The sequence below is a fragment of the Microplitis demolitor genome, chromosome 3 (genome assembly GCF_026212275.2).
Source record: "Microplitis demolitor isolate Queensland-Clemson2020A chromosome 3, iyMicDemo2.1a, whole genome shotgun sequence".
In the NCBI taxonomy this organism is placed as follows: domain Eukaryota; kingdom Metazoa; phylum Arthropoda; class Insecta; order Hymenoptera; family Braconidae; genus Microplitis; species Microplitis demolitor.
In genome coordinates, this window is record NC_068547.1 from 6132943 (window position 1) to 6146527 (window position 13585).

General features: G+C 28.9%; 1 protein-coding gene across 2 annotated transcripts; it reads left to right on the forward strand.

Annotated features, from left to right (window-relative positions):
* Positions 1 to 1294: 1294 nt before the first annotated feature.
* LOC103568549 (uncharacterized) lies at positions 1295 to 10773 on the forward strand. Of its 2 annotated transcripts, XM_053737244.1 has the most exons (5): positions 1295 to 1855; positions 1919 to 8573; positions 9128 to 9331; positions 9413 to 9596; positions 10566 to 10773. In XM_053737244.1, the coding sequence occupies exons 2-4, from the start codon at positions 2019 to 2021 to the stop codon at positions 9554 to 9556; spliced, it is 6903 nt and encodes a 2300-aa protein (XP_053593219.1). In that variant the 5' UTR covers positions 1295 to 1855; positions 1919 to 2018; the 3' UTR covers positions 9557 to 9596; positions 10566 to 10773. The 2 variants fall into 2 exon arrangements, with proteins under 2 accessions (XP_053593219.1, XP_008543689.1); XM_008545467.2 differs by lacking the exon at positions 10566 to 10773 and having other exon boundaries at positions 9413 to 10504.
* Positions 10774 to 13585: the final 2812 nt, after the last annotated feature.

The window sequence follows — 13585 nt, forward strand, 5'->3', positions numbered from 1 at the left end:
GAAATAAATAAATAAAATATAATGAAATAAAAATTAAAAAATGCATATTTAGATCAATGAAAAATCTGTACGCGCATTTTATTCAATTTCATTATTTTATTTAATTAATTTATTTATTTTCAATTTGAAAAAATTGCACCTATAGTTTTTTTAATTTTCTACATGTGCAGATTTTAAGTTTTTTTTTTTTGTAATTGACTTGTTGAAAAAAAAAAATCCGAAAATTACTGATTGTCTGTTAACTTCAGGGTCATAATTTTTTAAAAATTCGTCACCAAGTAATGAATTTTAAGGAAGAACATTTGTGTCAGCAAACCTTGACTGCAGTTTTAATTTAATCATAACGATTTATGAATTATAAGTTCAATTATATAACAAGCATATACTAGTTTTTTGTTACATGACTATTTTAAATGAGAGTGAATGTAGCTGACTATTGGTTTTTTTTTGAATTTTGGAATAACCAAATAAAATGTAAGTGAAATCAAAATTAAAAAATGCGTATTTAGATCAATGAAAAATCAATAGGCACATTTTTTTAAATTTCATCGTTTTAATTAATTATTTTGTTTATTTTAAATTTATCAATTGTCTCCTGTCTGCTACACATTCACACTTATAATTTAATTCTTTTTTTATGTGAAATTAAAATTTAAATTTCGATAAACAGTTTGTAAGGTGTCATAAAATTATTATTAATAATTGTCTGTATATTTTTTATATTAATCAGTAATTTATTTATAAAAACATAAAAGCTGTCAAATGTCATAAAAAGTAAACATTAGAAAACTATTTGAGCGATAAATGTCACTGTCAATTTTAGAATTTCATTATTTTAATTTATTTAAAATTTATAAATTGTCTCATATCCACTAGATTCACACTCATTATTTTAAATAAAAATATCGTTTATGAATTTAGATAAAAATTAAAAAAAAAGTTTTGACTCGAAGTTTTAAATCGAAAAAAAAAATATGTGTACATATAGATTTTGATTGTTGTGCAAACAATGAGATTATGATTGTGAATGTAGCAGACGAGACAATTTATAAATTTTAATTAAATAAATTTAAAAAAATGCGCATACTGAATTTCTATTGTTTGAAATGCGCATTTTAAAATTTATATTCTCCTTACACTTTATTTATTTATTCAATCAAAAATTAAAAAAATTCCCCACTTGTCAGTTACATCACTCATGATATGAACGCGATATTGTCGATTGAGTTTTAAAAAGTAAATTAAATAATAATCCACTTGGTAGCGTTGGTGATGCACTGACCGTCAAGAAAAATAATAATGTGAGACGCGATGTTGTATGCGTATTATACGACATTTATGTGAAAATATGTAATTTATTGTGTGACATTAATAATCCGCAGGTGCGGATACCATGCTATTAACAATAACAGATAAAGTGTTTTATTTGTGTTATTATTTAAAAATAATAATACTAACAATTGTAAATAATAACAAAAAATAATGGATAATATATGTACGCACTTAAATGTACCAACGCCATTTTGTGTAGCACGCATGAAGATACGTAAACATACAGATAAAACTTTCTAATTGTGTTTATATATATGTCGTGTAAGTTTTTACAATTATAAAATAAACCCATGCATAATTGAACATTACTACTGATAACTAATAAATATATTTGTACTCATTATCAATAATTGTGCGTTAAATATTTATTGTTATATTGTTTTTCGCGCCAATTCAACTGATGCACCTGAGGGTTACATCTGCTTATCAAAAGAACAGCTGTCCAACGACTAATTAATACGCTATTATTATCATATATTAACTTGTCAATTTACGAATTTATATTTTATCAATATTATGCAAGGTAATATTTTTTAATTTATTTAAAACTATTAATTACTAACTACTTGTTTTTATTTATAATCAGGTAATTGACGTTGGAAAATTTGACGTGTGAATTTTGTCATAATCATTATCAGTACGAACGGTTGATATATGAAACCCGTGAATGTCATTTGAACAGAAAAATGTCCGGTGATTCAGGATGGAACGCCGTAATTCATCGTCCGTCAGAGCTAGAGCTACAGAATTGGAATTGGGACGAAAACGATGGGGAACCCGAACGCGAATTACCCTCTACCGTGGACATGGACGCCATAAAAGGTGGTGGTAGTTGGGACCCAGCAACTGAAAAAAATGAAAGTGATTCTGTTGATTCGGAAGAAGATTCTGATTCGGATGAAGAAAGTTCTGGTGCTACTGATGGCACTTGTTCGGTTTCAGAATCTGGATCAGATGATGAGAGCAGTGGTGATGAATGTGATGACTCCAGCAATTCTGATTGTTCTTCCGAGCATAGCGAACAAACATTTTCAATTCGTGAAACAAATTTTGATCAAGGTGGTCTCAAATTAAAAATAACTATGAAAGCACAAAAAAAAGATAATAATGTTGATAATAATGTTGTTGTTGCTGCTGCTGTTGCTGCTGATAATAATAAATCAAAATGTGATAATAGTAAAGTTAATAAAAAAATATTAACGCGTAAATCCAAAGCAACGTGTAGTTTAAAAACATCTGAATGTACTACCGATGATTCAGACTCGTCGGCGGGCCCGACATCGACATTGAATCAATCTTCACTTCCAGTTACGTTACAGTCACATCAGCAACAACAAAATAATCAGCAGCAACAATCATCACAAGCGCCTTTACAAGAAATAAATCAAGAACATTTGTCAGCAATTATTCCTGATCAAGAAGACACGCCATTTGATGGTTTCGAAGACTCAGAGAGTGGTCGATTAGTATCTAAAGCTATTGAACGTATGTCATTGAGTGCTGATTCAGATTCAAGTGAGAACACAAATCAAAATCCAGTGCCTGTTTATAGTTCAACATTACTACAACAGTTTGTTGAAAAGACAGCATTATTATCAGAACCGCGAAAAAGACGCAGCAAAGCTGGTAAAAAAACCGCCGATTCTGAGTATACATTTACAGCAAATGTATCACCAGATTCAGGTATTCAGTCTGTTAATAATAGTCCACTACATTTAACAACAACTCCAGCTAGTCCACCAGCACCTTCACAGTCACCAGTGCAATCGACATCAGTACCAGCGTCAGCACCACCCCCACCACCTAAACCAGCTGTCAATGTTGATCGTGTATTGTACCCACCTAAAAGAAAACCAGGTCGGCCTGCTAAAATGGTATCAACACAACCACGTGGTCCTGGTAGGCCACGTTTGAAGCCAGATGTAGTTGAAAAAATAGCTAAAATAGAACGAAACTCAAGTCCTGTTGTCAGTAACAATAAACGTGAAACGAGTACTAGTAAACGTGGCAAACAATCGGTTAAAAGTAACAATAAATTGTCATTGCCTCAAGAAAATAAAGAAGAATTTACGAGGAATCAAAGGTTAAAAAATAAAAAAAGTATTGTTAATAATGGAGAAACGTCAGTGTCTGCTAATTCTACTGCTACTACTACTTCAAGTACTAGTAGTAATAAAAATTCAACTTGTTCTACTGATAATAAAAATAATTCACATGATGATAATAAGTGCCTGAGTAATAAATCTAATGTTAGTAATAAAAAATTAACAAATAAGGATAAGGATACATTTAAAACATGCGAACAAGTATGTAAAAAATTACGACATGATAAATCTGTTGAGTCAAATAAAAGTACGTCACCCCTGAGACAAAAAGTAAGCAATGATCATGGTTGTAATGATGATAAGACAATTAATAATAATAGTAGCGGTGCTGTTACTAAAAAAAGTTCAAAGGAAAATAGGGTTGCTGAAAGTTGTTCTTCACCATCGGTAAATAAAAAGCAGACTGTGTCGAAGAAACCAACAGCCACAGCATCAGTATCAGCAGTAACTCCAATAGTGACAGTAATTCCAGGACCAAAACGTGTTCTTAAAGAAAATAAAAGCAGTAAAAAAGTATCTGAAACAAACGGTGTCGGTGTACAAACAGTAATTTCTGTTCCTGTTGATTTAAAACCTGAGGATATTGAAATAAAGACAGACAAGTGTGATAAATCCGTACAATCAACGACAAATAATCGGTTTAAAAGTAGTAATAATAATCATAATAATAATAGTAGTAGTAATCATCACCACCATCACCATCATCATCATCATCATAAGCACAAGCGACGAGTTGTCATACCACCAAAACAGCCAATCCGTGTTGATCCGACAATTGTTGAAGAGTTGGAAAAACTTATTGATGATTTTTCAAAATCATGCAGTCTTGGTAAAAATAATAATAATTCAAATTTTACTGAATTACCACAAATATTTCGTGTTAAAAAAATAACTAAAAAACGTAAAGGTGACGCAAGTACAAATGATGAACAAAAATCATTAAAGAGACGATTGAAAAAGGATAAAATTTCTGGTGGTGGTAGTGGTGGTAGCAGTGGTGATTCTAAGAGCAGTAATCAAAATTCAAATACACCATCAAATCCAAATGAACAGAGATTACCATTGAAAAAACGCCATTATCATTTATCAAGTCCACACAGCTCACAGAGCTCTAATGCCAGTTCAACTGATACTAATATTAACGAATCGAATTCAATGGAAAGTCATATTGAAGAAGCTATTGAAGCGACTATTGAAAGGTACAGCGGTAGTCCATCATCATCATTATCTAGTAATTTACATAATCAAAAAGAAAAAGATATTGATTCTCAAACACTTAAAAAACGTCTGCGTGATGCCAATGACAGCACAATTGCCGGTGAATCAGCCAGCGAGAGTTCAGACATTGAAGACAAACCTCTGAATCGTTTGGAGCAACAGCTACCACGACGTAAGAAAAAAATAGTACGTGATTTACGTGTCACTGTTACTAAATTAATAACATCAGACAGTAATTCAGCGGTAAATACCGATAAAATTGATAATAAAGTATCAAATGAAAAGGTTAATAACAAAAACATTACGGATAAAAGTACAAGCAAAGTAGATAAAGTCGTTGACAAACAACTGAAGACCGCTGATAAAAGTAATGAACAACATCAGCAACCGGAAAAAAATGAATCAAAAAAATTAACAGCTGATAAAAATGATAAAGTAAATTCAATTGTTAAAGATACAGATGATAAAGTAAATATTTTAGATCGTAAAGATAATAATAAAAAAGAATTATTGAATGTAACAAATTCAGTAAATCCAGTGGCTGCTTTAATTCTTACTAAGAAAAAAATACGACGAAGAAAAGCTATAAATCGTACTGGTTTTCCGACACTTAAGAAGAAGAAGAAAAAGAAAATAAATGTAGTTGTTAGTAGCAATGATAATAATTACGATGATAACACTGATAAAGATAAATTGACACTGGTACCACGTGTTGACATCACAATAGCAGATTTAGAAATATCAAAAGTCGAAGAAAAATCTGTTCTATCTGAAAGTGATGTGAATGCAGTACTACCGATTTTAGACGAAACTAAAAGTCAAGATAGCGAAAATAATAACAATGATGGTGATGATGGTGATGATGATGATGACGATGATGATGATGACTGTGGTATTATTGATGATGAAGATGATGATGATAAAATAGATTCAAATGATTTCAAAGATTTTCATGAACTGTCTTGTCACAGCTATTCCGATGATATCGTCGACAGTTGTCATGGACCAGGATTGAGAGTTCGTCGAGACTTGGTCGAGTGTGATGGTAGTAAACCATGTGATAAATTGTGCCCAGTTAAGTATGAAAAAATTCAAGACTCAAGAATTTATGACGAAAATGCAACACTCGAGGAATCATTGGAACGTTACAATCAGAGTCAACGTATCGCTGAATTGAGTGAGGAAAATTTGAAAAAACTTGATCGTACTAATTCACAGTCAAGTGTTTCACCGGGTTGTCTTAACAATAATCATAAACGTAGAAGAGGCTCAACTAGTCCGTGTAATTTAACACTAAGAAGCATTAAGAGGCTTAAAAATAATGCTGCTGGTTATGATACAGAGAGTGACGTACTGCCGAGCAGTGATGTTGCGAGTGATGAGCCAGAAGTTGGCAACGGTAAGCAACGAAGTTTATTACATTTACGTAAAAAACAACCGAGATGGAAGAAAAGATATCTACCAGCCGGACTATTCTCAGATTATTACAAAGAAGATGAACCACGTAAAGTTACAAACGCTGATGGCTCTAGTAAAAATAAGCTTACATATGACCCAGCAGAGCATCCACACGGTTTATTACCACCACCATATCACTGTGGTAAATTTTTACGTCAACGTAAAATACCCTTTCAATTGCCTTATGATCTTTGGTGGCTTCACACACATTCGCGTTTACCTGGACGTGACTTGGTACCCTCGTGGAATTACAGAAAAATTCGTACGAATATTTACTATGATGTCAAACCAACGACATTGTATGAACCACAGGCATGCGAATGTAAAACAGACAGTGGTTGTGGTGATGATTGTATCAATAGAATGGTATTCAGTGAATGTTCATCCCAAATGTGCCCTTGCGGTGATCGTTGCGGTAACCAAAAAATTCAGCGACACGAGTGGACTCCAGGATTGCAAAGATTTATGACTGAAAATAAAGGCTGGGGTGTCAGAACAAAAGATTCTATTAAAACAGGTTGTTTTATATTGGAGTATGTCGGCGAAGTTGTTTCTGAAAGAGAATTTAAATCACGCATGGCTACAAGATATGCCAACGACACGCATCATTATTGTCTTCACCTAGACGGCGGGCTGGTAATTGACGGTCACCGAATGGGTGGTGACGGTCGTTTTGTCAACCATTCATGCGAGCCTAATTGCGAAATGCAAAAATGGAGTGTCCATGGTCTACCACGCATGGCATTATTTGCATCACGCGACATTGAATCTGGTGAAGAGTTGACTTATGATTACAATTTCGCTCTGTTTAATCCATCTGAGGGACAAATATGTAGATGCGGTAGCAGTGCGTGCCGTGGTGTAATTGGAGGGAAAAGCCAACGTGTTGCAAGACCACTTGCAACTCCAGCATTGCCACCGATCGAAAACACCGAACGCAGATCTGTCGGTCGTCCTCGTAAAAATGTCCGTAAATCAAATCAAATATTAGCAATGTCCAAGGGTTTATGTAAAACGCGAAAAGTTGGTGATTCAAGTTTGATAAATACGCCAATGATGAAGCCAATGTCACAGCAACAACGACATTTTGCCCAGCAGCATCACTGCTTTTTACTGAGAAACTTGGAAAAAGTTAAACGAATGAAAACTCCGGTTACTCAGCAAATAAATACTCAAGCTAAAAATAAAGACAGTAAAGTTATTCCTGCTGTTAAAGAAAAAACAGCTGGTGAATCTAAAACGCAATCAGATGCTGCTTTCTTTACCCAGTTAACAGCATTGACAAATAATGCATCTCGTACTGTAAGAACTCGTCGTTTAGCTCAAGCTCAAGATGATCCAGAAGTTAGTAAAACAGCTAAATTAGCTAAAGTATTAAAAGATTTGTACAATGTTGTAGCTACGGCAAATGATGAAAATGGTGTATTACTTTGTATTCCATTTGTTACGTTACCTCCTAAAAGAAAACTTCCAGATTACTATGAAAAAATTCAAGATCCCATTGACTTGACTATCATTGACCAGGGTATCAGTACCGGTCATTATAAAACAGCCGAACAATTTGATAATGATATAATTAAATTGTTTGATAACAATGTTAAATTTTTTGGTAGAACATCTGAAGTTGGTATTGCAGCGGCGCGTTTACGTAAAATATATTTGGGAAGTAAAACAAACTTTATTGAAGCGATAACAGAAGCAACAGGGTCACCACCTGCGCAATGTTTCCTACCGCCTCGAGGCTCGACAGCTGGTGAAGAAGACGTTATCAGATGTATTTGTGGTTTACACAGAGATGAGGGTTTAATGATACAATGCGAGCGTTGTTTAGTATGGCAACACTGCGACTGCGTTAAAGCTGATACTAGTGCTGAGTCTTATCTATGCGAACGCTGTCAACCACGACCTGTTGATTATGAAATACCACTTGAAGGTGAAGAAGAAGAAAAAGATAAAAAACATTACGTTACGTTGATGAGGGGTGAGCTACAATTAAGACAGGGCGATACTGTCTATGTACTTCGGGATACTCCTGAAAAACACACGTATAAAACAATTGAAAAGTTTGATTATGAACAAATGGACATATTTAGAATTGAAAGATTGTGGAAAAATGATCAAGGAGAAAGATTTGTTTTTGGTCATCATTATTTACGTCCGCATGAAACTTATCATGAACCGACGAGAAAGTTTTATGAAAATGAAGTCGTTTGTGCGCCGCTTTATGAAGCTGTACCGTGTGATTTAGTTGCGGAAAGATGTTGGGTACTTGATCCTCACACTTATTGTAAAGGACGACCTGTTGGTGCTGCTCCGGAACACACTTATGTTTGTGAATATAGAGTTGACAGGGCTGCGAGATTGTTCACTAAAGTTGCAAGAGCTCGTCATCAAGTTTGTACTAAACCATATGCTTTTGAAACATTTCCACAACGTATCAAACACTACCGTACTTATTTGGTAATTATTTTTTTATTACATAAAGGATGTGCTAACAAAATTAGTATTTTTTTTTTTGGCTCATTAGATTTCTCATCTACTTAACATGGGAAAGAACTTTGTTATGAAATTATGTTTTTTATCAAATTTAATCTTCTATAGAAAAAATTTCTGAGTTTCAAAACACAATTTTTAATAACCACTTGAATTTCGAAGATATAAATTTTAATTTCAGTATTTTTTTATAACCGTGTTAACATTTTTGAGTCCCCAAAAACTCAGTATTTCCTTATTTACCCCTTTCCCCCCCTATATAATTTTATTTGAAGTAATCTTAATTAAGTAAACATTTACAAATTTTTAATAGAAAAATCAATATAAATTTTATTTATATACTGAAAATTTCTTCATAATTGAAAAAAATAAATAAATAAGAAGGATCGGTTAATTATTACAAAATTTTGTAAACACTTGGCCTCGAAAAAAATTTATCGATCCCTTATTTTTTGTAATTACATGAATAATTATTAAAATTACTATTTTAATAATAAAAATATGAATTTGGTTATTTGTAGCCTCATAGTTTAGAAAGTATTCAAGCAATAAAAGCGATGAGAGAAAAGAAAAAGAGCGCAGCACATACAGACAGTGACCATAATCATAAAACGGAGGCTGATGCTAAAGTAAATGGGAAAGATAATTCAAAGTCACTTGGAAAAAATAGGAATAAATCGTGTGAAGATCAAACCACTACCCGACTTACTGTCTCGCCCGCTCAAGTAATTATTTATTTACTAATTAATAAACTAAATTTGAAAAAACATAACTAAAAAAATAATTATTTAAAAATTTATCTACAGAGAGAAGAACAACGAAAGAGATTGAATCGCATTCTTAAAAATTTACTCCAACGAATGCCGAATAAGAAAGATCCATTGGATCTGTCATTTTTATTAGAACGTAATCGTAGAAATCGTAAGCGACCCAGTGGATGTAAACAGTGACAGTGGATGAAACGCACGCAGAAGTGTTGCGCCACTTTATGTAAGTAGTTACTGTACAAATTATTCTAGAAAAAAATAAAAAATAATTAGAAAGAACCGAAACAAAAAAATAATTAAATTAATTTTTTAATATATAAATATCATTTGAAAATATTGGCATTATTAATTATAATCTATATTGAATTATTAATTATCATTAACTTTTATTAGTAATCAATTTAAAAAAAATTATTGTTTACATTTTATTTCCACATAAAAAAAAGCTATCCCGTCCATTCAGCTTAATTATAGCTTCTGTCATATTATGTAGTTAATTGTCTAATTAATATTGGAGCTAATTTGTAATATATATAAATATTTATCAATCTATTTAAGTAATAATTATAAAATCTAATCAATGACCAGTGAAAAATGTGTATTTTAAAATTAATAAATAAACAGTAATATCACTCTTTAATTATTAATTTAATAATTAATAGTCTCCTTATTAGCTCCAATATATAAATCTATCATTATCTTATTACAATATTATGTATTATTATTATTACATAAAAAAGAAATATCGATCATACAATTTAGAGACTTAGACTTAAACTTAAGTGTAAAAGAACAACAATAAATTTGTCGATTTTATAAAATTATAACTCACGTTCTACTGGACAAGATTCAAAATTTGTACAGAGTTAATTGTAAATTATTTTAATTCTTATTTGATAAAAGAGAGAAAAAAATGTTGTTGAGTCCAGATTATAGTTGATTATATAAATTATAATGGAGAAGAAGCGAATGAAAATTAAAAAAACAAAAAATGAAAAAGGTAAATATAATAATTGAAGTGTATTATAAATAATACACATGTAGCTTTGTTGCACAAAAGGATAATATTATATTTTTAATAATCCCAGTGTTATTAAAAGTAAAGTAGTAGAAAAAAAACAATCAACTTTTTTTGCTAATGTATTTAAATTATTATTAATTATTAAAAATAATATTATTGCTTTTATTTCAGCAATTGCTGATATCAATCATTGTAAATATTTTTAACTCGAAGGAATATTTATTATTATTATTATAAAATTATAATTATTACAATTATTTTATTATATTCTTATTAAAAAAAAAAAAAGAAAAAAAATGAAAAAAAAAATAAAATGTATAAGCGATTTAAATAATAACATTTCACCGAATGTACTTGCACTTGCCTCAATGCCAGATTATTATTCAATATATATTTTATTAAGCTTTTAAAAGTATAATTATTACTTTATTATTATTATTAATTATTATTGATAATATAAAAAATGAAAAAGTTTTAATTGTTTGCTAACATTTAAAAGATAATATAAAATTATTTAGATATTTGCTTTTTTTTTGTATCTTATTTATTTATTGAATTAAAAATAAAATTTAAATAAATTAAATTTAAATTGGAAATGACCCTTTTGATTTATAATTTTTCTAATTGATTTTTTTGTTTGGTGTAGTGGAAAAAAGATTTACTGCATTATTATTAATTAATTATGAATATAAAATCGTAAATCCGTGACATATATATTAATATAATATTTTGTTTTAATTACTTACTTTATATTATACTGATGATTTATTTAAATTACATATATAATTTTGAGTGCTGCATTATATCAACCAAATTTAAATAATTAGAATCTCTAACGCATTTTTCGATTATTAAAATAAATTAAAATTTAAGTTAATTAATTATTTTAAAATACTAATACTATTTTATGTTAATTAAGTAATAAAGAAACAAAATTTTTTATCTTTTGGTTTGTTGCGCCGGTAGCTTCATACTAATTTAATTAATATATTGTATACAAAAAAAATAAAATACTGTATTCTTTTTTAGAAAACATAAATATACGTTGAAGATGCAAAGTTCCTTTTTTTTTGTTCATTCATTTATTTATTTATTATCCTGATATTAATTATTAATTATAAGTCAAATGATTAGATACTAATAATTATAAATATATATATATATATATATATATATATATATATATATATATAAAGAACAAAGGATCAAATAATGAGTATGAAAAATATAAGACAATTAAATAACAGAAAAAAATATATAAGACACTTGTTTATTTTTAATTAATGAGTTTGTACATTTGTATCAACAAATAAATTCATAGAAGACTTTAAATGTACTTTTAATTTGTAATTATGTATTTATATGTAGAAAGATTATTTGTTATTATTATTATTATTACTATTAATATAACTGTGACCATTGTCAACAAAAATTAGTTGTTTAAATTTTTAAAGATTTTATTTACGACAAATTATATAATTAAGTGAATTAAATCAACCATCACTTAAATAATTATAATGTTTGTTTTATTTTTATAAAATATCTCGCTTAAAATTAAATTTTATTTTAATTATCATTGTAATTAACAGCAATTTAACTACAAGCGCTTAATTTTATTTAAATCTTTGCACGATTAGAAAAGATATTAAAGCATTCTCAGACGGTGCTTCAGTTTTTAAAAATTTAAATAACTGTCATAAGCGTACCAAAATTTTATCAATCAATTAAAAAAAATAGAGCATCAATTGTAAAAACGACAACGTTGTTACAATTTTGCCGAGATTTAGAAAATAAAATAATTACAGTTGTTATCAATTAGGAGTTAAACAAAATTTGTTGAATAAATTTCAGTAAAGTCTTCATGTCAATTTTATAATTTGAATTTTCAAATTTTTTAGGTTAAAATTTATTCAGTTTAACTCCCAATTCATATCAACTGTAAGTAATTTTTTTTTTCAAATCTATATCTCAGTGAAAATGTCTTTTTTTAATTATTGCTTTAATTTTTTTTTAATTAGTTGATAAAGTTTTGATAAACTTATGACAGTTGAGTCATTGAAAATTTTCAAAAAGTGAGAAGGGGAACTGGGGAGAATGGTCTTCATTAATAAAATTTTAATACAGTTATGACAGTTGTCATTGAAAATTTTTGAAAACTGGGGGCACTGTCTGAGACTGTTCTCAAGAGTTTTTATTTTGTGTACTCTGTACAAAATGTCGCAGGTAAAATTTATAATACGACAATTTAAGAATTCTTTTAATTGATGAATTAATTAGTTATTTATCAAACTATTAGTTTTTTATCAAACATCCACTGGATTATTAATTTGAATTATAGTTACATATACATATATATATTGTTTTTGTTAATTAACTAATTACAACATTTAATTTAGGCATTTATTACGATCATTACACTTTATACTATTTAATTTATCGTGCAAAAAATTACATCCACATTATTCAAAAAAACACAATTGCGTACAATTCTATCAATTTTTAAAAATATTAAATTTTAAAAAATTTAATTATTTTTTTTCGTTTATTTTAAAGTCAATTACGCAGGCGACAAAACAAAATGTTTAATTTATTTATACTTCCAAATCATAATGTTCAATTTTATTGTTTTGAATATTTAATAAAAAAATAATCAAATACAAATACTAAAGTTTAATCAACCAAATTACATTTTTTAACTGGAATACTTTGATAATTATTCAATTACGTAATTAAAGAATAGGAATGTGATAGGCAATTTTAAATTCTTATTACTTTAAAGACAATTTCAGATCAGACGGTTCGCTTTCCACTTTTCAAAAGAAATGAAATAATTTTAATTCATATTTTGTCTGCAGATTAAAAAAAAATTCGATTGTTTTAAAAATTACAATCGTTATCAATCAGTTAAACTAAATTTGTAAAATAAATTTCTACAAATATATTTTACATTATAAATTGTAATTATTACTAAAAAATTCAGCAAATATTTTTTTGTGCGAACGCGTAACTTTAATATATTTTGCAAATAAATTAAAAAATCTTAGTATATTTCTAATTTCTAATTTCAAATCTATTAATGGAAATTTAATTAACAAATTTACTTTAACTAATTGATAATGAATTATTCGTAAAAAATAATCTAGATACCAAAAAAATTCGACCAGCATTTTTATTTTCTTTCAATCAAAATT